The sequence below is a fragment of the Pan troglodytes genome, chromosome 9, assembly GCF_028858775.2.
Source record: "Pan troglodytes isolate AG18354 chromosome 9, NHGRI_mPanTro3-v2.0_pri, whole genome shotgun sequence".
Classification (NCBI taxonomy): Eukaryota; Metazoa; Chordata; class Mammalia; order Primates; family Hominidae; genus Pan; species Pan troglodytes.
In genome coordinates this window covers 7,349,125-7,374,940 of record NC_072407.2, presented here as the reverse complement: position 1 = coordinate 7,374,940, position 25,816 = coordinate 7,349,125, and the positions used below count along the sequence as shown (strand labels likewise).

The 25,816-nt window shown below is 51.7% G+C and overlaps 1 protein-coding gene across 2 annotated transcripts in view; it reads left to right on the top strand.

The window, feature by feature from the left end:
- The window catches only part of OSBPL5 (oxysterol binding protein like 5), an 89,839-nt gene that overhangs the window by 45,181 nt on the left and 18,842 nt on the right, over positions 1-25,816 (top strand). For both annotated transcript variants that reach the window (XM_024346911.3, XM_024346912.3), the window contains exons 6-14: positions 186-389; positions 1,179-1,263; positions 12,883-13,057; positions 13,375-13,567; positions 16,434-16,618; positions 19,176-19,257; positions 20,219-20,317; positions 20,816-20,912; positions 22,259-22,357. In XM_024346911.3, coding sequence (XP_024202679.1) covers positions 186-389; positions 1,179-1,263; positions 12,883-13,057; positions 13,375-13,567; positions 16,434-16,618; positions 19,176-19,257; positions 20,219-20,317; positions 20,816-20,912; positions 22,259-22,357 — 1,219 coding nt within the window. The remainder of the gene's footprint in view (positions 1-185; positions 390-1,178; positions 1,264-12,882; positions 13,058-13,374; positions 13,568-16,433; positions 16,619-19,175; positions 19,258-20,218; positions 20,318-20,815; positions 20,913-22,258; positions 22,358-25,816) is intronic.

The window sequence follows — 25,816 nt, the reverse complement described above, 5'->3', positions numbered from 1 at the left end:
GACATCACCCCAGGGAGTGAGGGTGAGGAAGGGGTGAATTCCGAACTGGTGTGGGGGAGTGAGGGAGGGGAAGGGCCCCTCGGCAGCCCACCCTGGTCTGTGCCTGGCTCCCCGCCAAGCCATCAAGATGCCCCAGGGGTGGCAGCCCCAGAGGGTGGGCATTGACGCCAGCATCCTCCCTGCAGATCCGCGGCACCCTGAAGAGCTGGACCAAGCTGTGGTGCGTGCTGAAGCCGGGGGTGCTGCTCATCTACAAGACGCCCAAGGTGGGCCAGTGGGTGGGCACGGTGCTGCTACACTGCTGCGAGCTCATCGAGCGGCCCTCCAAGAAGGACGGCTTCTGCTTCAAGCTCTTCCACCCGCTGGATCAGTCCGTCTGGGCCGTGAAGGTGCTGCGGAGGGGTGGGGTTGAAGACAGAGGCCCCGTAGGGCCAAGGGGCTCATTCCTAGGGCCCTGGTGGAGGGTGGAGCCAACCAGCTGAATGGCCCCCTTGGGGCCTTGGGCAGGTCTCTCACCTTCTCTGAGCCCCACATGCGGCCACGGGATCAGATATGGCCACTGGTGCTCCATGTAAAGCACACAGTAGGCTGCAAGGAGGTGGCATCAAGGTCACCCCAGCCCCTCACCCAGCTGCTGTCCAGGAGGGACAACACTGGCTGCTCCCCAGGGGTGGCCGAGGAACAGCGCCCAGCCCTCACCCCTCCTAACGCGGGGCTGCCCTGCCAGCTCTAACGGGTGGGAAACCAGAGAAACCCTGAACACCTGGTTACCTTTGGATTTCAGAGAAACATCAGGGTTCTTTCATACTAGTATGACCCCAGTCATGTATGGGAAATACTTACACCAAAAAGCTACTCATGGTTTCTCTGGGATTCGAACATCACTGGGCATCCTGGATATGCCTTTGCTGATTCTGGACAGCCCAAGTCGGGAGGCTCAGAGCTGGAAAGCTAAGGGCAGAGCTGCCAGCTAAGAAAGGGGACAGAGCTCCCCCACCTACCCGCCTCTCTGCAGCCAAGTGTCTACCTGGCCAGGTGCCTGGCTCCACCTGGTGGCCCTGTGGCCCTGGGCGTGTCCAGGTGGTCCCAGGTGTGGATCTGCATGGTTCTGCCTGACTTGTCTGTGCAGCTGGCCCTGGGTGTTGCCTCGGGTGACACCCAGATCTCTCTCTCTTCAGGGCCCCAAAGGTGAGAGCGTGGGCTCCATCACACAGCCCCTGCCCAGCAGCTACCTGATCTTCAGGGCCGCCTCCGAGTCAGATGGTGAGTCCCTGCCAGCTTGCGCATCTCCCCAGTGCCCCCACCTGAAGTGGGCCCCCTTTTAAGGTTGTAGCCCGGGTACAGGTGGCCCCAGTTCAGTCCCTTCTACTGTCTGGGGGCAGCCTGAAGTCTGGCCAGGATGAGCCCGGCTCGGAGTCAGGCCTACACTCACACAGACCCCATGCCTAGCCTCAGTTTTCCCATGAGTAAAATGTGACATTAAAATACCACCTGTCAAAGGCCAGGCGTGGTGGCTCACACCTGTAATCCCAGCACTTTGGGAAGCCAAGGCGGGTAGATTACTTGAGGTCAGGAGTTCAGGACCAGCCTGGCCAACATGGTGAAACCCCGACTCTACTAAAAAATACAAAAATTAGCCAGGCGTGGTGGCAGGCGCCTGTAATCCCAGCTACTCAAGAGACTGAGACAGGAGGATTGCTTGAACCCGGGAGATGGAAGTTGCAGCAATCCAAGATGGTGCCATTGCACTCCAGCCTGGGCGACAAGAGCAAAAGTCCGTCTTAAAGAAAAAAAAAAACCACCTGTCACCCCAATGTTATGAGAACCCAGTGACCTTATAAAAGCACCCATCTAACAATTACTGAGCTCCAACCACATGCCAGTGTGAACCCCAAACATCTGAGACAGGTCTCAGTTAATTTAGAAAGTTTATTTTGCCAGGCCGGGTGCAGTGGCTCACACCTGTAATCCCAGCACTTTGGGAGGCTGAGGCAGGTGGATCACCTGAGGTCAGGAGTTTGACCAGCCTGATCAACATGGCGAAACCCTGTCTCTACTAAAAATACAAAATTAGCTGGGCATGGTGGTGGGTGCCCGTGATCCCAACTACTCGGGAGGCTGAGGCAAGAGAATCCCTTGAACCCAGGAGGCAGAGTTTGCAGTGAGCCAAGATCACACCACTGCACTCCAGCCTGGGTGACAGAGGGAGACTCCATCTCAAAAAAAAAAAAAAAATTAGTTTATTTTGCCAAGGTTGAGGCCGTGCCTGTGACACAGCCTCAGGAGGTTCTGATGACTTGTGCCCAAGGTGGTCCGAGCACAGTTTGGTTTTATACATTTTAGGGAGATATGAGACATCAGTCAACACATGCAAGATGAACATTGGTTCGGTCTGGAAAGGCGGGACAATCAAAGCCGGGAGGGGGCTTCCAGGTCATAGGTAGATTAGAGACAAATGGTTGCATTCCTTTGAGTTTCTGATGAGCCTCTCCAAAGGAGACAATCAGATCTGCATTTATCTCAGTGAGCAGAGGGGTGACTTGGAATAGAATGGGGGGGGGGGCAGGTTGGCCCCTAGCAGTGCCCAGCTTGACTTTTCCCTTTAGCTTCGTGATTTTGGGAGCCCAAGATATTTTCCTTTCACATTTCCCCCCTTTTTAAAAATCTTTTGGAGAAAGCATTTTAGAAGAAAACGAGTCTCTGGTCTCAGGTTCCACCTGATCTCTCATGGCTAGGATGGTTTATTCCTACACAGGTAGGTCCCAAGTTATTAGGAAAGCTCATTTTCAGAAGGCTGTGAAGTCTCATGTCCTATGAAGAGAAAATATTAGGAGGAAGGCAGAAAAACAACAACAAACAAAAGAACAATCCTGGGAAATTGGTATAGGCCACATTACTCTGAAGTCCATACATCAGTAGGCAGGTGAGAAAGTGGCTTATGTATGTAAGTAGGTTGCTGTTATTTTCTTCTGAAGTTTAAGTTGTCTAGCTTCAGTTTGCAGGGCTTTAAGAAAGGACAGCTTAGTCTTCAGCGACTCCAAATTAGGAAAAATGGGAAAAAATGAAGGAAAAAAAATTGAAAACATTATTTTGAAGACCTGTAGCCAACAAAAATTAGAATTTCATCCAAAGTGTAGAAAATAACAAAAATTGAAAAACATTAGGGAAGAGTAGAATCTAACAACAGCTGTACTATAGTTTTTGAAACATAATTTTTTCTCTCCAGTTTCCCATTTTAACTAAGGACAAATTATGGTAGGACTGGTTTGCTTTATTATACTTGGACTAATTATTTATATACAGTGCAGCAAGAGTAATTAGTTTTTACATAGGCTTTTAAATTGTCTTTGATGGAACTTTGTTCCATAGAAAGAATCTCAGAAAAGACTTTTTTAAAGCTGAGCCCAGTCGTGGACTTGTACCATTAAATGCCTATAAGTTGGGCAAATTATTATCTTCTTGAGGTTCCAAGATAAATTTGGAGCTCCTGGGCCTGTCAGAAAGTGACATTCTTTACTTACCACAGGTCAGGAACCCTGTACAGGGACTGTGTAGATGAGGTATGAGGCCAGTTTTTCCAAGGGGCTTTCATTGGCTCCATAAGTCAAGTTTTGAGTCCTTAAAGGAAAGCACATAATTCCAGGCAAAGCCTTGGTAAAATAACCAATTTCTCCAATTGTGTCCTGTTACAAATGAAAACAGATTCTTACTGCACTTATGCAAATAACTGTATTGTCATAAGTTACGAATACTCACAGATAGTTTTCAAATTCTGTAAAAATTAGGTAGAGAGAAACAAATATGCTCCAAATTTTGTTCATAGGAGTATACTCAATTGTTAAAAGCTGTAAATAGCTTAAAGTTTTCTTGTCTCTGAAAAACAAAAGAAAGGCTCCACAATGTTTTAAGCAAAAAGTCAAAAAGATTACTTCACACTTCTTTTTTTTTTTTTTTTTGTGATGGAGTCTCACTCTGTTGCCCAGACTGGAGTGCAGTGGTGCCACCTCGGCTCACTGCCACCTCCACCTCCTGGGTTCAAGCGATTCTCCTGCCTCAGCCTCCCAAGTAGCTGGAATTACAGGCATCCGCCACCACACCCAGCTAATTTTTGTACTTTTAGTAGAGATGGGGTTTCACCATGTTGGCCAGGCTGTTCTCGAACTGCTGACCTCAAGTGATCCACCCACCATGGCCTCCCAAAGTGCTGGGATTACAGGCGTGAGCCACCACACCTGGCAATTACTTCACACTTCTATTAGTTTAGTCCATGCAGTTAATTCCTGTTCTGCTTCAAATTTATGAACATTTCAGCTCTCCATGAACCCTGAAAGTTTTTCCTCTATTCTGATGTCACAGTCTCTAAAGTTATCAGAAACCAGCATTCAAGAGCACCTGTTAGAGTTTTACAGCTGATTATAAAACCACCTTCTAAAGAGGACCAAAACAAGACAACGATTGTTTGTGGATGATAAAAAGTTTTAGGGCAGCCATACTCAAAGACACAATTGACAAGGAAATTGTTACCTCTGTGGCACAAAATAATTTAACATAACAATTATAATTATTACTGATAATGTATATTAGGTCATATCAGAATTATAGGAGTTTCCTATAATTTTGGAACACATACCAGTAACATATTTATACAAATATAGCCCAAAGAAAACCAAATAACATTTTATATTTGACACTGCTTCCTGTATAATTTTTTATACCAAATAAGCCAAATATGTCATTTTTGGACTTTAGGGAACCTATTAATAATATCTTCAAGGATTAGGTTAGAAAAAGACATAATTTATAATTTGATTTTGGAAAGTTTGTCAAATTTTAAAGGTTTAAAACACTTGATATTACAAAGTAGGATTACAAGTCATTGTAAAATAATTCACTCATTTGAACAAAGTGATACCTCAAGGATTTAAAAAAAAAAAAAGGCAAAAGCCTTCACTCTTTGAGACAGGAGACTTAGTTTTCCAAACAATAAGCCCTAATAACATCATGAAGCCAATTAAATTGTTTTCCAAAATTACAATCTATAAAATTTTCATCTTGATCATAAGATATAACTTCCATAAGCCTTATAACCTTTATTAAGGAGTCAGTTATTGTTTCAAGAAAACCTTGTTAATCTGACACAGGGGCCCATATGCTAGTCTTGCATCAGTGTGCCTTTGACATTAATGATTAATTTATAGAGAAACTGAACTTACTTTATCTCTCAAAGTCAGCCCTTACAATCTCACATGTCTATCTCTTCTGGGATAGTCTCTGGGCCTTGAGGAGTTGAACAGCTTTAATTTCTGTGTCTCAGGAATGTGGTTTATTTTGATTGGCATCTTCTACCGGGCCTGAAGATGAAGCTTTAATTGCTGTCAGTGTTTAAAATTTAGCAGGACTTGGTGTTCTTTTTAGACCCATGAGTCAAATCCCTGTAACTCAATGTCGCAAGGACTTTAAAAGCACATACAAGAAGATATAAGGACGGAATAACCTTGATTTAAAAAAAATTTTAATATCTGTTTTTCCTAAGCAAACCAAACTTAATAATAATGGCATAGGAATTATTTTGATAAAACATAAAATCTGTTAGGCCACTTACCAAAAGGCAAAAGCAAATACCTTCTGCAGTGTATAGAATATTATGTTAGAAGAAAACATTTTCTTTAAGAAAACATTGTTAGCATCAGGCCACACACACACACAAAAAAACAGAACCTGAGGAGGAAAACAAAACTTATATGAGCTGAAAATGAGTTGAAGGGAAGTGTTACTATTTTGTTCCTTTTAAGAGGGAAGAGAAAACTGAAACTGGCAAGATGCAATGAAAGTTGAACTTTGGGTTAAAATTAAAAAATTAAAATATCTTATAATTGATTAAGAGTAAATCAACCTCTTAAGAAAATGTCGGCCAGGTGCGGTGGCTCATGCCTGTAATCCCAGCACTTTTGGGAGGCCGAGGCAGGAGAATCACGAAGTCAGGAGATCAAGACCATCCTGGCTAACACGGTAAAACCCCATCTCTACTAAAAATACAAAAAAAAATTAGCCAGGCGTGGTGGCGGGCGCCTGTAGTCCCAGCTACTCAGGAGGCTGGGGCAGGAGAATGGCGTGAACCCAGGAGGTGGAGTTTGCAGTGAGCCGAGATCACGCCACTGCACTCCAGCCTGGGCAACAGAGTGAGACTCTGTCTAAAAAAAAAAAAAGTCATTGTTCTAACCAATTCTTTAGTCTATAACTGTTTTTTTTACATCAAACCCAATCTCTAGAAAGACCATTATAATTTCCCTTTAGTCATAGACAACTTGATCATATAAAAGGGTTTTTTTTAAATAGATCCTCTTATTGTGCCTTCCATAGACCATTCATGCCACGCTTGGACTTTCTGGTTTGTCCTGAACATCCCTCTTTCTTAAACAACCAGTCATTTTACTCTAGGACTAAATTTACCATACAAGATTCTTTCTCATATGAAATTATTTCTCTTTAAGCTTTCTTACTCCCCACCAAAAAACACTTTTTTATAACTTTCTTTACATCTCTTTTACTCTTTTATTTCCTGGTTCCTTTTACCTTGTTTTATACATGACCTTTAAATAAGCTTTGAATTAGGCAAAAATTGTTCACCTTTTTCAAAAGGACATGCTTTCTTTTAGAAAGCATATTTTCCTACAAATATATTTTTATTGGAAAATATCCAAATAGTGACATATCTTATTTAATCTAACTTTAAATTCTAAATTATGATGAATTTGTCTACAAGTATTTGTCCTATTACATTTACCTAATTATTTTAATCATTTACCTAGATTATTTATAAAAAACTGCAATTGTCATTATTTAAATTATGGAAACACCATTGCAAAATTATAACTGAGACAGTGAAAGAGATTTGACCTAACCGACTCCATCTTGTTTCTAACCTTCAAGCTATCCTTGTTCATTCCTGGGCATAGGTCAAACTAACTTTGGGAGGAACTTAGTTTATAGTTTACCTGAAACAAAGACTATAACAGTCTTTCTCAAAATAAACCTTACTGCCTGTGGACTAGACTACCTAAAGCCACCAGATTAGAAGTTATGGTAATCTTACTAAATTTAAGATGTAGCTATTTTTATTAAACCAATATAATTTTTTTTTTTTTTTTTGAGACGGAGCCTTGCTCTAGTCTCCCAGGCTGGAGTGCAGTGGTGCGATCTTGGCTCACTGTTACCTCTGCCTCCCAGGTCAAGCAATTCTCCTGCCTCAGCCTCACGAGTAGCTGGGATTACAGGTGCCTGCCAACACGCCTGGCTAATTTTTGTATTTTTAGTAGAGATGGGGTTTCACTATGTTGGCCAGACTGGTCTTGAACTCCTGACTTTGTGATCCACCCACTTCAGCCTCCCAAAGTGCTGAGATTACAGGCATTATTAAAGATTACACAAGCAAAGATCATTCTATCTTGGGCTGGGTTTATAGTTTCATAACTCCTATGCCAAATTTTGACACCTTATGGTATTTGGCAGAGATAAGTATGAAATTGCTTGATTAATAAATGCAAACAAAAATATATGCTGGCAATTCTTAAGACATTTCTAATATTACTTTACCCATAATTTTAAAGCTAGCTTATTTATTAAAGATTTTATTTAAGTTACATAAACTTGAAAAAGCATTTGACTTGTCTTTTTTCCTGATCAAGTATTTGATTCAAGTGCATTTACTTTCTTAAGCCAATCAATTAGAGCCCTTTTATATATTTTCAGTAGTGAAACATTGTGTACACAACACATAAATACATAGACATATTAGGCATGCCAATAGAAGTACATCTCATAGGTTTATAAAAACTTTTTTTTCCTGTCTTAGACTTTCAGATTCTTGATAACCTGTTTCACAACCCTAGGCAATTGTCAGCTAAATAGCCTTAAATTTGCATATTAAGGGAAACAACTCAGGTGAAAATCAAATAGCAAAATTTGCATAAGGTACAGAGAGAAAAAGTCTGGTGGTGCTAGAGGGAGACTAAAGATGGATGCCAAATCAAACAAAATTATAGAAATCTATCATAGGATTGCATAAGGAGACCAGTTTTATTTAGTAGGGACTACCTATCATTTAACTGGATCTCTGAGCTCTGGGAAGAGCCCACACTGAATCCTGGGTCTCCAAAAAGGGAGAATTATCATGAGGTTAGACCACGTGATGCTTTTATAGTGCACTTACAAATTTTTTTTAAACAAAGACATTTCTAAGTGTCTAAACCACACTCTTCCTTAAAAGCCCAAGAGTAACCACTGTTGCAATAACTACTTTAGTCAAAAAAAAAGAAAAGAAAAGAAAACACAAAACAGGTTACACAATACAAAAGTAAGCAGTTTAAGAGCTGAGACAAACTTGTCTGTTTACATTCTTGGGGTTTCATAAGAAAAAACAAGTTTCTCCCCCAAGGGGAGTCTGGCACCCTCTCCATTTTCTTTAAGGAACCCCAGGCTACTATAAACTATTTTAGGTCCCCCATGCGGCAGAAGGTGCAAGAGAAAGGAGAGACAGCAGAAGTAAATCAAGAAACAGAATTCGGTCAACTGAGAAGAAAAAACCCTTTTGCTCAAAAAAACACAAGGTCCTAGGAGAAAAACAAAAACAGAAACATGAAGGTCTCTTAAATACAAACACACACATATGCACACACACACATGCACACACACATGCACACACACATGCACACACACGCACACACATGTGCGCGCACACATATACACACATATGCACACACATGCACACACACATACACACACGCACACACATGTGCGCGCACACACATGTGCGCACACACATATACACACATATGCACACACATGCGCGCACACAGATATGCACACACACACACAGCTTGGAATGTTAGCTTTTCATTAAACTGACTTTTAACCATTGAGCTTCTTTGAAAAAATCTTTTTAAATCTCATTCCATATTTCAACTAGGACAAATTTCAACGAGGACACAGAAGTACAGTCATTACTCTTTCAGTTTGGCCTAGCTAGTGAAAATGTGGCCTTGTTATATGAATAAAGCCCCTTAGTAGTCAAAATCAAAATGTTTCCTCTTTTTTTTTTCCTTTTGCTGGCCGTTTTTCTCCCCCCATCACGCCACCATTGTGTGTGGGGGTGGGGAGGGGAATTCAGCCACTTCAGAGGCCTTGTTCCCCATAATTTGGAACTTCCTTCAGATTTGATCAAGCCAGATAGAGGTCAATGGGAAAAAGACCAAAACAACAAAAACAGAAACAATCAACAACAAAAAAACAGTTAAGCGAAACAAACAATCGCACAACTTACGTGATCACTGAGTGATCTAATGGTAAGGAGAAATTAAGACCAGCTGGTTGTTAATCTTAACTTTAGCTAAGACAAACCACAATTCAGTTACTTCCCTAGGGATGGGTCTCAGGCTGAAAACTCAGATCTCCACCATCCTGGGAGCAGGAAAAAAAAAATTCATCTTCCCTGTTGGAAGCAAGCTCGAACTCCATAAAGGAGTTACCTGCCTTCCGTCGTCATGGAAGCAGAGAAAACTTGCCTTCCTTGTATCGGAAGCAAGTAAAACTCCAAAAAGAGAAGTTGTAAAGCAAAATAAACTTTAGATCTCGACCAAATTTTGAGAGATCAGGGATTCTCTGCGGCAGGGGGTGGGGGTGGGGCGCGGGGGGAGGTGCTTCCAGGCCTCAGCAAATTGTCTTATTGGTTTGAGCCATAAAGTTAGCTCAAGCTGGTACCAAGCACCAATAGGAGACTTGTGAAAAGTCAGGGGCATCTCCACTCAGAATCCTTCAGTGGTTACCAAAATGTTTGAACCCTGAAAATCCGAGACAGGTCTCAGTTAATTTAGAAAGTTTATTTTGCCAAGGTTGAAGACGCCTACCTGTGACACAGCCTCAGGAGGTCCTGACGATGTGCCCAGGGTGGCCAGAGCACAGTTTGGTTTTAGGGAGACATGAGACATTAACCAACATATGTAAGATGAACATTGGTTTGGTCTGGAAAGGCGGGACAACTTCAAGCGGGGAGGGGCTTCCAGGTCATAGGTAGATAAGAGAAAGATGGTTGCATTTTTTTGAGTTAATGATGAGCTTCTCCAAAGGAGACAATGAGATATGTGTTTATCTCAGTGAGAAGAGGGGTGACTTGGAATAGAATGGGAGGCAGGTTGGCCCTAAGCAGTTCCCAGCTTGCGTTTTTCCCTTTAGCTTAGTGATTTGAGGGGCCCAAGATTTTCCTTTCACACCAGGCACCATTGAAACAACAGGTTCTACTGTTATCATCCACATTAGACAGATCAGGAAACTGAGGCACAGGCAAACTGCCAGCAAGAAAGTGCTAGAATGCGAATTTCCCTGACTCCCAAATGCATTGCACGCTGTTGCTGTTCCCTGAGTGGCCGCTCAGGCAGCTGTGACTGCGATGATCCTGCACCTGGAGGGATTCCCTCTTGGCCGTTCCTCCCTCTAACCTGAGGTTGGGGCCCTACCCCACCTCGCCCTCCAGTGGCTGCTCTGGGTAAATGCGGTTGCTCCACCTCCTCTAACCCCAGGATGATGCCTCCCAGAGCAGTGGGGTGAGGGGCTCCCATCCCGCCGGTGGTGCAGACCTAAAGCAGTCTGGCCTTGACCACGGGGCTCCGGTGCCTCTCAGGTTGGAGTCTCGGTGCCACATCACCCCTGGTGTTCAGATGCCACATCCATGCTCCTTCCTGGGCCATCCTGAGTCCCCCACTCTGTGCCAGGTCCCATGCAGGCCCGGGGATGGACAGGGCAGCCCACAGCCTCTGTGCTCCTGGGTGAGGTGGATAACCAACCATCAGATAAGGCAGGTTGGGCTGAGGTGTGAGCTGAGCCCCTGATAGGGTGTGGGCCACCATTCGGGAGGAGAGGTGTCTGCAGCCCCTGTGGGTATCAGGGTGGGCTTCCAGGAAGAGGAGGAAGAGGTCTCGGAATGAGCTTCAAAGGATGCATAATATTCAGGATGTCTAGTCCTTTGTGGCAGCTACAAAGCACACGTGTTCAGGCCCTGGGGCCAACTCAGCAGTTGTGACCCCTCCAGCTCCCCACCACCATCCACTGCCATCCCTCCCCCAACCCTGGTGTTCAGCCCAGGCTTGGCCGCTCTGGCACCAACCAAGCCTGCAGTGGAACCAGCAGGATCCCAGATATCCCCCCAACCCAATGAGAAGGGCAGCTCTAGAGACCCAGGAGCCACTGTCTAGGCAGGCCCCTCCCTACACTGGACCCTGAGATGCCCCACGAAGAGCAGGATTTCATGGATCTCAAAGTGAGGGAGAGAAACTCACTGTCTCCAGGAGCTCGAAAAGGCAGAGGCTCAGAGAGGCACAGAACCGCCTTCAATGCTCTTCAGCCCCATCCTCCCACCTGACGTGACCCCAGGAGGCTTTCTTTGAATAACACTTACTAACAGCCCAGGCACAGTGGCTCACACCTGTAATCCCAGCACTTTGGGAGGCCGACGCAGATCACTTGAGGCCCAGAGGTTGAGACCAGCCTGGCCAACATGGTGAAACCCCATCTCTACTAAAAATACAAAAAAATTACAGGCAGGCACCTGTAATCCCAGCTACTTGGGAGGTTGAGGCAGGAGAATCACTTGAACCCTGGAGTCAGAGGTTGCAGCGAGCTGAGATCACCCCACTGCACTCCAGCCTGGGTGACAGAGTGAGACTCCATCTCAAAACAACAAAAAAACAAAAACAAAAAACACACTTATTGACCCGGTGTGGTGGCTCACGCCTGTAATCCCAGCACTTTGGGAGGCCGAGGCAGGCAGATCACCTGAGGTCGGGAGTTCAAGACCAGCCTGACCAACATGAGGAAACCCTGTCTCTACTAAAAATACAAAATTAGCCGGGTGTGGTGGTGCATGCCTGTAATCCCAGCTACTCAGGAGGGTGAGGCAGGAGAATCGCTTGAACCCGGGAGGCAGAGGTTGCGGTGAGCTGAGATCGTGCCATTGTGCTCCAACCTGGGCAACAAGAGCAAAACCCCATCTCAAAACAAACAAACAAAAACCTTATTATTAGTGTGACCTGTCACAGGCCACCACGAGATGCTCTTCTGAGTGCGGGGGCCGCTGTTATCACACCAGGACATCAGTGTCACCCAGGTGGACACGTGCCCCACAGGAGGACCCTTGGGTGGTGCTGTCACCCTGCTTAGGAAGGCAGCAGGGCACAGGGCCCAGAGTGGGGCTTGGAGGCGCCCAGCTGTCGACCAGCCCCTGCTCCACCGCTGCCCACAGAGCCTCTGGGCGGCCTCAGGCAGGTCTCCTCCCTGGTGTGCAAGCCCCTCCTCAGCCTTCCCCACCCTCCTCCCTGGACTCCAGGCCGGCAGGAAGCCCCTGGCACCCTGACCAGTGCTTCCCAGTGAGGGAGGACCCTCCTCCCTAACTCCACCTGCAGAAACCTGTGGGTGGCCATCAGGGTGGGAGGCTGGTTCCGAGTGTTCTGGGTTTGTGACCTGGAGGGGTCACTTATGCCAGCCCCTCGTCAGCAATGTGGGTGGTGGAGGTGCGTGGGGATGTGCTGTGAGCATCCCCAGGCGCCTCTGCAGGGCTGCCTCCCCTGGCACACCTGTCCCCAGGCCGGGTCTGCCTACTTGGGAAGTCCTCAATCCTCAGGGGTTCCCGATGTCTGCCCCCACACAATCTGCAGCTGGATGTGGGGGCAGGAAGGGAGGGCATGTCCCTGCTGGGGCAGGGCCAGGGGTGGGTCTGGGATGGAGGGGGTGGGTCCCTGAAGAGTCAGAGTGAGGGGGAGCCTCCTGGTGGCCCCTTGGGGGATGCGGGATATACAGAGGTGGGGGTGGGGCATGCTCATCCCGTGTGCCCCACAGGTCGCTGCTGGCTGGACGCCCTGGAGCTGGCCCTGCGCTGCTCTAGCCTGCTAAGACTGGGCACCTGCAAGCCGGGCCGAGACGGGGAGCCAGGGACCTCGCCAGACACATCACCCTCATCGCTCTGTGGGCTGCCAGCCTCAGCCACCGTCCACCCAGACCAAGACCTGTTCCCGTGAGTGGGGCGAGGGCACAGGGGCTGGTGCTGATTCACAGGGTCTCCTTGTAGGCGAGGAAGAGGGGAGAGGACGGCCCCAGCCGCTGCTCTGGTGGGCTGCAGGCTGCAGGCAGGGACTTGTTCGCTGCAGTGTGCCCTGGGAGCCTCGGTTCCTTCCTCTATAAAACGGGGCTGATCGTGTCAAATGTGGGTTGTGGAGGTGACGACAGGCAGGAACGTATGTGAAGTGCGGAGCAGCGAGGGGTGGGCGGCCCAGAGGGCTGTGCTGGGGTCTCACCTGTGACAGGGACCCACTGGCACCATCCACCTTCCAGACTGAACGGGTCTTCCCTGGAGAACGACGCGTTCTCAGACAAGTCGGAGAGAGAGAACCCCGAGGAGTCAGACACCGAGACCCAGGACCATAGCCGGAAGACGGAGAGTGGCAGCGACCAGTCAGAGACCCCTGGGGCCTCGGCGCGGAGAGGGACCACCTATGTGGAGCAGGTCCAGGAGGACCTGGGGGAGGTGAGAGCCCCCCAGCCAGGAGCCCCACGCGTCTCCCCTGCCTCGGCCCCTTGTTCTGGAAGCAGAGGTAGCCATGCCTCATCCTGGGGGGAGCACGCAGGGCCCAGGGGGTGGCTTTTGTCCCCATCACTTGGCAGTGAGTCCAGGAGCTGTCTTTTAGGTAAACAGGCTCCTCCCCTCTTCCAAAGAGGCTGCCCTGCTGGCTGGCTGGCTGGCATGCAGATGCGGGGATCGGGCAGGGGTTTGCTGCAAACAGGCAACTCCCTCCTTGGGCTGGAATGCGCTGATGCGAGAACAGGAGGCTCAGGAGGGGCCCTTGACCCCATCTGCTGGGCGGCCCCACTTCCTGGAGGAGCACAGAGGAGGGCGTGTGGACCTGAGTCCCCTGCTCACAGGCACCTGCACACCTGGTGCTCTCCTGGGGCCCTGGGAGAGCCATGAATGAGACAGACCTGGGCTCTGGGCCCCCAGTGTATGGGCAGCAGGAAACATAGATGATAAACCCACAAACACAAGAGGAGGCTGGGGAGCAGGTGAGGGAGGCAAGCCGGGCCATGGGCTCTTTCTGAAGACGTGAGTGACGGGAGGGAGGATGGCGTTCCAAGAAGAAGGACCACCAGCGCACGAGCTCAAGGGAGGCAGCAGGCAGTGGGCAGCAGTGTCCCCAGAGCATGCCTGCAGATGAACAGCCAGGGCAGCTGACTCCCCGCAGCTGGAGAGAACTCACGTGGCCCTGGGCACCGTGGGGCGCCTCAGGAAGGGGAGTCCGGAAGGAATCACAGGATCTAAGCTTCCGCTGGGTGACGGGTGCAGGCTGAGGAAGCCGGGCTCGCTCTGGGGTGGGGGCTGTCAGGAACGGGGGGCTCTGTGATCTGGGATCTTGTCATTCTCACCTGGGAGGCGAGACAAGAGCAAGGCCGTGGCTGTCACTGAGGGCAAGGGGCAGTCCCGGTTTCAGCAGGAAAGGGGAATTCGTTCCTTGCTGTTGTTTGGACAGCGTCGTGTTCGCATCTTGCTCTGCACAGGGACAGAGGGGGCTCATCCGTGGTCTGTGAAATCCTTGTGTTCAGTGGAACACCATGGCCTCCCTGCGGGCTGCTGTTCCCACAGAGCTCAGGCTCCTGTGCGGGGATGGGAAGGTTAGGATGGGCCCGTGGGGAGTGGACCGAGGGCCCTGGGGGCCTCGGGCTGAGAGTATTGGGGAAGCCACCGGCGGGTTAGGCAAGGGCCTCGGGACAGCCGAGGGGCGGGGGTGGACACTGGGCCACCCGTAGAGAAGACCCATTGTTAGGAGAAAGCTGAGGACACCCTGGACCCAGCTGTGATGGAGAAGGGAGAAGTGGGCAGACTCAGGGTATTTCGGAAGTTGGATTGGGTAGATCTCAGCCAGACGGTGATGAGCGACGCTGCTGTGAGCCAGGCAGAGCGGGCTGCTGCAGGTGCGAGCCTGGGGCTCCGGGCAGAGGGCATGGAGCGGGCAGCCAAGGGGCCCGGGCACCCAACCTTCAGAGGCCGAGCACAGATAAGGCTTCACAGAGGTGGGGCAGGGAGGTGGGAGGATCCAGGAGCCCAGGTGTCTCAGAGCCAGCTGGGCCGAGAGGTGGGGCAGGATGAGAAGCAGGGATGGCTGCTGGACCAGTGAGGAGTGGCGGGGACCTACGGCAAGACAGTCTCAGTAGAGAAGACGGCAGAAGCCTGGTGGAGAGGGTTAAGGAGGACGGGACGGGAGCACATGGACAGAGCAGGATTCCTGACAGCCGAAGCTACCCATGATTTCCAAGCCCCAAAGCTACAGCACTGGGCTCCCCATGACCCCTCATGGGGTCAGACATGGCTCCTGGGTGTCCACGCACACTGTCCACTGGGCCAGTGCCACCAGGATCTGTCCGTGGCCATGCGTGCACAGAGAGGTGAAGCCATTTGCCTGAGGAGTCCCAGCAGCGGGGATGAGATCCTGATGCAGGACTCACAGGCCATACTCCATCTTGCCCGCTCCCTGGGGCAGCTGCCGTCGGGCTAAAAATGCAGAGAGCCCTGAGTTCAGATCTGACCTCTGCCGCATAGCAGCTGTGTGACCTTGGACAAGTCACTTGTCCCCTCTGTGGAGGGGGAGGACCAGGGTCCCCGTTCCCTGGGGCTGCGGTGAGGTGCAAGTCTGGAGTGAGTAAGGGGAGCCCTGCCACCCCAAGTCATGTATTCGGGAGCTGTGGTGAGGGTTAGATGTCTCAGAAAAGGAGGAGATGAGGGGGCCTTCGTGAGGGGCACACAGGCTTCGGAAGTGAGGGGTGAGTTCACGTGCCCGTGTCGGTTTTGCAGGAGCAGGCTCACCTCCAAACTCACCCAGTTGTCCACATTCAATATCTGAAGGCTTCTGTATATCAATCAGACCTCAATAAAGTGGTTCAAAAACAGAAAAAGAAATGTTACAATAATCTTTTTTAAAAAATGGAAGAGCAGGCCAAATCCCTGCCTCCCCAGGCAGCTGTGAAGACAGGGTGGGCTGCAGTCTCTCTGTTCCCTGGGCCCAGGGCCCCATGATACACAGACAGGTTTCAACAGCAGGTGTTGGGAGGCTGCACCCTGGACTTTGAGGAGGGCAGGGCATGGGGTCCCTGGGCCAGGAGCAGAGACAGGAGCGGGCCTGGACCTGGGCTGCGGGTGCTCCAGGGGTGGGGTGGAGACGCATTGGGAAGAGTTCACATCTGATGGGGCTGAGTCAGCCTCATGAGGCCATGGAGGCCAGGTCAGGGGTTTACACCCTAAGGGGTGGCAGGTACAGCCTCCTCCAGCCAGAGCTGCCACTGTCCCGCCACCCCTTCCTCCCGGCTCTTCCGGGCAGGGCCTGACTGCAGCCTGTCTGCTGCAGCTGGGCGAGGCGTCCCAGGTGGAGACAGTGTCAGAGGAGAACAAGAGTCTGATGTGGACCCTGCTGAAGCAGCTACGGCCAGGCATGGACCTGTCCCGCGTGGTGCTACCCACGTTCGTACTGGAGCCGCGCTCCTTCCTGAACAAGCTCTCCGACTACTACTACCACGCAGACCTGCTCTCCAGGTGCGCGCCATGCTGGGAGGGGCACCCCACACCTCGTCCTGCATCTGCATGAGACCCTGCGGCACCCCCAGCCCCTACCTGCCCTGTGGGGGCTTCCAGAGAATCCCATGGCTGATCTCAGCCCACTGTTTCTGCAGCTGTAGCCTCCCAGGGGGCCCTGTCTCCAAGATGGGCCTGGGAGGAGCCAGCCATCCGTGGTGAGAGGGGGGTCAGTCCCAAGCACTTGCCATGCACCCTGAGCCCTGCACCCTCGAGCTGGATGGGATGGGCTGCAGAGGCAGGAAGGGGGCTGCAGAGGCAGGAATGGGGCTACAGAGGCAGGAAGGGGGCTGCACAGACTGGAAAGGGGCTGCAGAGGCTGGAAGGGGGCTGCAGAGGCAGGAAGGGGCTGCAGAGGCAGGAAGGGGCTGCAGAGGCAGGAAGGGGGCTACAGAGGCAGGAAGGGGGCTACAGAGGCAGGAAGGGGGCTGCGCAGACTGGAAAGGGGCTGCAGAGGCTGGAAGGGGGCTGCACAGGCTGGAAGAGGGCTGCATAGGTTGGAAGAGGGCTGCAGAGGCAGGAAGGGGCTGCAGAGGCAGGAAGGGGCTGCAGAGGCAGGAAGGGGGCTACAGAGGCAGGAAGGGGGCTACAGAGGCAGGAAGGGGGCTGCGCAGACTGGAAAGGGGCTGCAGAGGCTGGAAGGGGGCTGCACAGGCAGGAAGAGGGTTGCACAGGCTGGAAGAGGGCTGCAGAGGCAGCAAGGGACTGCATAGGCTGGAAGGGGGCTGCAGAGCTGGAAGAGGGTTGCAGAGACTGGAAGGGGGCTGCGCAGGCTCGAAGGGGGCTGCACAGGCTGGAAGGGGGCTGCATAGGCTGGAAGAGGGTTGCAGAGGCTGGAAGAGGGCTGCAGAGGCAGGAAGGGGCTGCAGAGGCTGAAAGGGGGCTGCAGAGGCTGGAAGGGAGCTGCGCAGACTGGAAAGGGGCTGCAGAGGCTGGAAGGGGGCTGCACAGGCAGGAAGAGGGCTGCACAGGCTGGAAGTGCGCTGCACAGGCTGGAAGAGGGCTGCACAGGCTGGAAGAGGGCTGCACAGGCTGGAAGAGGGCTGCATAGGTTGGAAGAGGGCTGCAGAGGCAGGAAGGGGCTGCAGAGGCAGGAAGGGGCTGCAGAGGCAGGAAGGGGCTACAGAGGCAGGAAGGGGGCTACAGAGGCAGGAAGGGGGCTGCACAGACTGGAAAGGGGCTACAGAGGCAGGAAGGGGGCTACAGAGGCAGGAAGGGGGCTGCACAGACTGGAAAGGGGCTGCAGAGGCTGGAAGGGGGCTGCACAGGCAGGAAGAGGGTTGCACAGGCTGGAAGAGGGCTGCAGAGGCAGGAAGGGACTGCATAGGCTGGAAGGGGGCTGCAGAGCTGGAAGAGGGTTGCAGAGACTGGAAGGGGGCTGCGCAGGCTCGAAGGGGGCTGCACAGGCTGGAAGGGGGCTGCATAGGCTGGAAGAGGGTTGCAGAGGCTGGAAGAGGGCTGCAGAGGCAGGAAGGGGCTGCAGAGGCTGAAAGGGGGCTGCAGAGGCTGGAAGGGAGCTGCGCAGACTGGAAAGGGGCTGCAGAGGCTGGAAGGGGGCTGCACAGGCAGGAAGAGGGCTGCACAGGCTGGAAGTGCGCTGCATAGGCTGGAAGAGGGCTGCACAGGCTGGAAGAGGGCTGCACAGGCTGGAAGAGGGCTGCATAGGTTGGAAGAGGGCTGCAGAGGCAGGAAGGGGCTGCAGAGGCAGGAAGGGGCTGCAGAGGCAGGAAGGGGCTACAGAGGCAGGAAGGGGGCTACAGAGGCAGGAAGGGGGCTGCACAGACTGGAAAGGGGCTACAGAGGCAGGAAGGGGGCTACAGAGGCAGGAAGGGGGCTGCACAGACTGGAAAGGGGCTGCAGAGGCTGGAAGGGGGCTGCACAGGCAGGAAGAGGGTTGCACAGGCTGGAAGAGGGCTGCAGAGGCAGGAAGGGACTGCATAGGCTGGAAGGGGGCTGCAGAGCTGGAAGAGGGTTGCAGAGGCTGGAAGGGGGCTGCGCAGGCTGGAAGGGGGCTGCATAGACTGGAAGAGGGTTGCAGAGGCTGGAAGAGGGCTGCAGAGGCAGGAAGGGGCTGCAGAGGCTGAAAGGGGGCTGCAGAGGCTGGAAGGGGGGCAGCAGAGCCTGGAAGGGGGTACGCAGGCTGGAAGGGGGCTGCAGAGACTGGAAGGGGGCAACAGAGGCAGGAAGGGGGCTGCAGGCTCAGGAGCCAGGCAGAGGGAGCAGGTGGGAACAAGAGCATGGGCAGGGAGGCTTCCTGGAGACAGGGGCACCCTGGCAGCCCAGGTCAGCAGTGTCCTCTCTGCCCCAGCGTGGGAGCAGCCCTGGCACTTTCTGATTAGAAGAACCCACTTCCCCAGAGAAAATTATCCTGCTTGGGGGTGACCAGAGCGCCTGGGCCAAGTGGCCTGTTTCCAGCTGAGTGGGTGGAGGTCGGGATGGTAGGAGGGAAGGGTCAGGGAAAGGGAGGGTGGCCCACGGCCCCCGGAGCTGGGGTCAGCGTTCTCCTGCCCCATGGCAGGGCTGCGGTGGAGGAGGATGCCTACAGCCGCATGAAGCTGGTGCTGCGGTGGTACCTGTCTGGCTTCTACAAGAAGCCCAAGGTGAGCCCCTGCCAGCCAGGGAGGGTGGGGCTCCGGCCCAGGAGTCTGTCTGCTCAGCCCTCGTCCCTTGGCACTTCCCTGAGTCCCTGGGCCACCCCCTACCCCACATGGCTTAGAAGGATCCTGGTCACCCCCACAGAGGGCCCAGGTCCTTGGTGATGGGGGACAGGGCCCCACTTCCCATAGTTGGGGCCCTGGATGGCTCAGGCCGGGTCCCCAAGGGTGGTCTCATCCCTCAAGGCCCCAAGCTGGACCCCTTCCCCACCCCCCAAGAAAACAGCCTCAGGCTGTATTACAGATGGTGCCAAAAGAAAGGAGCTTTAAACCTTAAACCTCAAGGTACCTTTGAGATCTGTGGTTTTCATAAATTTTTAGCCATGGAAACCCCTTTTAGAACCCCAAACCCAGGACTCCAGTGACAGCAGGGCTGCTCTCGTTGTAGTGAGCAAGAGGGCCCGCAGCTCCCCTGACCCCACCACAGAGCCCTGGGGTTCCATGGGAAGCAAGCTTGAAAACCACGACCGTGGTTCCACTTCTTTATTGTGCAGATGGGGAAACTGAGGCTCAGAGAGTTGAAAGGATGGCCTGAGTCGTACAGCAGGTTTGGGGTAGAGGCAGGACTTCTGACTGCCTGGTGCCTTCCGTGGCTTTCAGCAGGCTGTGTGCAGGTTACACCCAAGGTCCAAGGAGAGTGTGACAAGGTCAGGGTCTCGTGTCCCTTCTCCGAGCTAAGAAGTGGACAGGATTCCCCTGAGGCTGTCCCCCAAGAATGTAAACCACAGGCAAAGCATAGTCCCTGCAAAGCAGAAGTGAGGTGTTGTTCCCAGATGCTAGCAGCAAACCAGGCCAGCAGGCAGCGGGTAGCCCACCCACGCTGCCCCTCCGTCCACATCCCTCACCTGCTCTGCACAGCGGGCCTCTTACCCACCTGGTTCCTCACACAAGTCTCTGCTGTCTGCAGGGAATCAAGAAGCCGTACAACCCCATCCTGGGGGAGACCTTCCGCTGCTGCTGGTTCCACCCGCAGACTGACAGCCGCACATTCTACATAGCAGAGCAGGCAAGAGCACCTCCGCTGCACCCGGCCTGGGCGCTGGGCTCTATGGGGCGGGGCTCTGTGAGGCGGGGCTCTGTGGGGGCGGGGCCCTGGCAGCAGGCAGGGGCAAGCGTGACCCCGAGGGCCGGCTTCCAGGGGACCCCACATCCTGCACACCGGAAGGGCTATGGACCCAGCCGCTGCCAACAGGGATTCTTGCAGAAGGTGCAGACACCACCATGACTGTGACAGCAGACAGTGTCTCCCTAGGGAGAGGACAGTGTGTCCCATCTCCCGATGGGGCCTTCTGGGGCAACTCAGGGCCCGCAAGCCCCACAGCTGAGGCCTACCTGCCCTGGGCGTCGTAAGCGAGAGCCAGGAAGGCCCCTACCCGAATCCTGGGACCGGGGGAGGAGATGTGGCGTCAGGGACAGGGACAGGTTTTTTGGGGGAAGCTGGGCTCTCGCTTCCTGGGATTACCTGTTTCCGGGGCTGTTTACAGAGCCGCCTCCCTGCACGCAGGTGTCCCACCACCCGCCCGTGTCTGCCTTCCACGTCAGCAACCGGAAGGACGGCTTCTGCATCAGTGGCAGCATCACAGCCAAGTCCAGGTTTTATGGTGAGGGGGGTCACCCCGGGCGCTCCCTGGGGCCTCAGGGAAATGTGATGGTCGGGAGGACTCCAGGAGCCAGTGGACCAAGATCTGGATGGGGGCCATGTGCCTGTCCCTCCCAACCCCTCCTAGTCAGAGACCATGTGGTGGTCAGGTGCTCAGACCCGGCCATGAGGCAGAGCTGCCCGCAGCTCCCCGAGCTGAGACTGGGCACCTTTTGTAGGGACGCTGTGGGGACTGAGAGAGGGCACCTACATGGAAAGGTGCGGACTGGGGCTGAGCAGCCCCAGAGCACTGCATGACTATTTGAATTGGCTAAAATGAAATGAAACTTAAGGTCAAGCATGGTGGCTCACGCCTGTAATCCCAGCACTTTGGGAGGCCGAGGTGGGTGGATCACTTGAGATCAGGAGTTTGAGACCAGCCTGTCCAACATGGTGAAACCCTGTCTCTACTAAAAATACAAAAGTTAGCCGGGCATGGTGGCACGTGCCTGTCATCCCAGCTACTGGGAAGGCTGAGGCAGGAGAATCGCTTGAACCCGGGAGGTGGAGGTTGCAGTGAGCCAAGATGTTGCCACTGTACTCCAGCCTGGACGACAGGGTGAGACTCTGTCTCAAAAAAAAAAAAAAAAAAAGAAATGAAACTGAAACTGCAGTCCCTCTATTGCCAAATCACACAGGCTCAGTGTTGGCCCCGGAGTGGGACAGGCAGGAGGGAAGCTCTGGTCTTCAGAGACAGCCCCATTGGACTGCGCTGCTCTGGGGCCTGGCAGACTTGGGTGCTCAGAAAAGTGTCCGTTTACATTTCATCCCATCCGTTGTACCTTTTTCATCAGTTTCATCCATGGGCAGGTGTGCGCCTGTTGCCTCTGTGTGCTCGGCTCTCTGCTGGGTGTGCGGAAGTCTGGGAGGGGGTCCCAGGTGCGACCCTCAGGTTCAGCCCACCTTTCCCAACTCTGTCCTCTCCTCACCAGCAGTACCTGTGACTCGTGGCCCCAAGCGAGGCGTACCCCCTCCATAGGGATGTTTAAAATCTGAGCAGGGCTCAGTCGAGTTTGAAAAAGTTTGCAGCCTCCACCCTGCGAATCTGCAGTTTTGCAACTGCAATAAACCACTAACAAGTCAAAGGTGAAATAACTTCTCAGCACAGATGTCCTGTGCACACTGGACAAGGATTTTACAGAATCTGAGGCCCAGAGAGGTTAAGTGACTCACGCACAGTCACACCACTGGAAGTGCCAGGAGCGTGTTCAGCTGTTGGAAGGAGCTCAGACCCTGTGACTTAGGGGTGGCCTCAGATGTGAAGGGGCTGTCCGCACTCACTGGTCCTGCTGTCTCTTGTCTCTGCAGGGAACTCGCTGTCGGCGCTGCTGGACGGCAAAGCCACGCTCACCTTCCTGAACCGAGCCGAGGATTACACCCTTACCATGCCCTACGCCCACTGCAAAGGTGAGAGGCTCAGCCACACACTCCGAGGGCAGAGTCAGGCTCTGTGAGAGCAGCTAGATGCTAAAACCCTTTGGTTATTTGCTTGAAGGTATCTTTACTTCGCCTTCATCTGCCCATGACTTTTTTTTTTTTTTTTTTTTTTTTTTTTGAGATGGAGTTTCGCTCTTGTTGCCCAGGCTGGAGTGCAATGGCGTGATCTTGGCTCCAAGTAGCTGGGATTACAGGCATGCGCCACCACGCCTGGCTAATTTTGTATTTTTAGTAGAGACAGGGTTTCACCATGTTGGTCAGGCTGGTCTTGAACTCCCGACCTCAGGTGATCCGCCCGCCTCGGCCTCCCAAAGTGCTGGGATTACAGGCATGAGCCACCGCGCCCAGCCTCGCCCATGACTTTTGAAGGTGGGTAATTCCATGTAGATGCTGTTTTACTGCCCTTTGAATATGTGCGTTTTGCTTGCCTTGTGGCTTCCATTGCTGTTGAGGATGATCAGCTGTCAGCCTATTTGTTACCTAATCTGCTTTTCCCTGTAGCTGCTTTGAAGATATTTTCCTTGCCTTGGTGCCCTGTAGTCTTGCTACAGTGTTTCAAAGTTTGGATTTCTTTTTTATTTTTTCATTAACAGACTTTCTTTCTTACAGTAGTGTTGTGTTTACAGAAAAATTGAGCAGGAAGTACAGAGAGTTCCTGTGTGTCCCCTACACAGTTTCCCCTGTTATTAACATCTCACACTGAGGTGCTACATTTGGTATCATCGATGAGCCAATACTGATACATTGTTACTAACTGACTACACAGTTCACCTTCCCTTTCACTCCTTGTGTTGCTCATTCTGTGGGTTTTGCTAAATACAGAAGGACATGTATCTGCCATTACCACATCTCACAGAATAGTTGCACTACCCTAAAAATCCCTTATGATTAGAGTGACTAGATGGAGCCACATATTCCTCAGTCCCTCCAGGCCCTGGCTTTTTCTGGAATGTCATGTAGTTGGAATCATACAGTGTGGAGCATTTTCAGATTGGCGTCTTTCACTTGGCAATATGCACTTAAAGATTCCTCCACTAGGCATGGTGGCTCATGCCTATAAATCCCTGCACTTTGGGAGGTAGAGGTGGGGGAATCACTTGAGCCCAAGAGTTCAAGACCAGCCTGGGCAACATGGCGAAACCCTGTCTCTACAAAAAGTACCAAAAAATTAGCCAGGCATGGTGGTGCACCTGTGGTCCCAGCCTTGGGAGGTTGAAGTGGGAGAATAACCTGAGCCCAGGGGGCAGAGGCTATGGGGAGCCATCGTGGCACCAGTGCATGCCAGCCTGGGCTGGCGTGAGATCCCATCTCAAAAAAAAAAAAAAAAATCTTTGCTGGGCTCAGTGGCTCACAACTGTAATCCCAGCACTTTGGGAGGTTGAGGCAAATGGATCACCTGAGGTCAGGAGTTTAAGACCAGCCTGACGAACATGGAGAATCTCCGTCTCTAATAAATATACAAAATTAGCCAGACATGGTGATGCATGCCTGTAATCCCAGCTACTCAGGAGGCTGAGGCAGGAGAATCGCTTGAACCCGGGAGTTGAAGGATGCAGTGAGCTGAGATCATGTCATTGCACTCCAGCCTGGGCAACAAGAGCGAAACTCCATCTCCAAAAAAAAAAAAATTCCTTCATGTCTTTTTATGGCTTGATAGCTCTGGATTTCTTTTTAATTTTTGCTGATTGAAGGTTTTTGTTTGTTTGAATTATTTGAACCTGAGGTTTCGTGGCTTTGATGAAGTCCAGAAAATTTTAGCCATTTGTTTTAAGTGCCTCACTCCTGATTTCTCCATTTTTCCTGGAACTCCAATGAGACAGAATTTAAACCATCTCCTCCTTTGCTTTGTCTCTCTTAATGTTTCCATCGTATCTCTTATCTCTTTGCATTCTAGATAACTTATGTAGATGTATCTTTAACTCTAATTAACTTGATGTGTAACTCATCCACTGAGTTTTCCATTTTGATATATTGTTTCCCAAGAAGTTCTACTTGGTTTCATTTCAAACCTGCCTGGTTTTTTTTCTGTTGTTTGTTTTTATTTTTGTTTTGAGACGAAGTTGGGGTTTCACTCTTGTGGCCCAGGCTGGAGTGCAATGGCATGATCTCAGCTCACTGCAACCTCCACCACCTGGGTTCAAGCAATTCTCCTGCCTCAGCCTCCTGCGTAGCTGGGACTACAGGTGCCCGCCACCACACCCAGCAAATTTTTTGTATTTTTAGTAGAGATGGGGTTTCACCATGTTGGCCAGGTTGGTCTCAAACTCCTGACCTCGGGTGATCCGCCTGCCTCGGCCTCCCAAAGTGCTGGGATTACAGGTGTGAGCCAGTGCGCTCGGCCTTGCCTGTTCTTTTTATACTCGTACATTGTTCCTTGGTCATGTTTCCAATCCTTTCTTATAAATCTTTGAGCATTGTAATAAACACAGTTGTTTTATCATATCTATCTGGTCATTCTCATATTCTGTTTTGTTTGCTGCTGTGTCCCCACTGACCATAGTGTTGCCCTTGAAGGTGCTCAATAATTATTCAAAGAATGGCTATATTTAGTAAAACCTTGGGATTCTAATTTGCTAGTTTTGTGTTTGTTTGTTTTCGTTTTGTTGGCTGAAATTGTTTTGTTGGCTCTCACATTTTCTTAGTAGGTTGTTTCTGGGACACAGAGGAAGTATAGATTTGAATCCCAAACTTACCCTACACATTCATGGAGAGTTCTGGGGTTTCCTTTTAACCCCTGGAGTGCAGGCCCAAAACAAATGTTTCCTTGACTCTCCCTCTGGAATGAACGGCCTTTCTGCGACTGTTCCTTCTGTTGAGGGTGTAGCCATGTGAGAGTGCCTGCTTAGTGGAAATGTCTCGGAAAAAATCTCTCCTGGTTACTCTGACCCAAGGACCTGTCTACCACTTTCCACCGCAACCTCAGAAACCAAGATCTCAGATCAACAAATGCCCCTCTTTCTCTTCCCCCCCTTTCCTCTCCTCCTCCTCCCGTCTTCCCCCTCTTTCCTCTCCTCCTCCCGTCTTCACCCTCTTTCCTCTCCTCCTCCCGTCTTCCCCCCTTTCCTCTCCTCCTCGCATCTTCCCCCCTTTCCTCTCCTCCTCCTCCCGTCTTCCCCCTTTCCTCTCCTCCTCCTACCGTCTTCCCCCTTTCCTCTCCTCCTCCCGTCTTCCCCCTCTTTCCTCTCCTCCTCCCGTCTTCCCCCCTTTCCTCTCCTCCTCACATCTTCCCCCCTTTCCTCTCCTCCTCCTCCCGTCTTCCCCCTTTCCTCTCCTCCTCCCGTCTTCCCCCACTTTCCTCTCCTCCTCCCGTCTTCCCCCTTTCCTCTCCTCCTCCTCCCGTCTTCCCCTCTTTCCTCTCCTCCTCCCGTCTTCCCCTCTTTCCTCTCCTTCTCCCGTCTTCCCCTCTTTCCTCTCCTTCTCCCGTCTTCC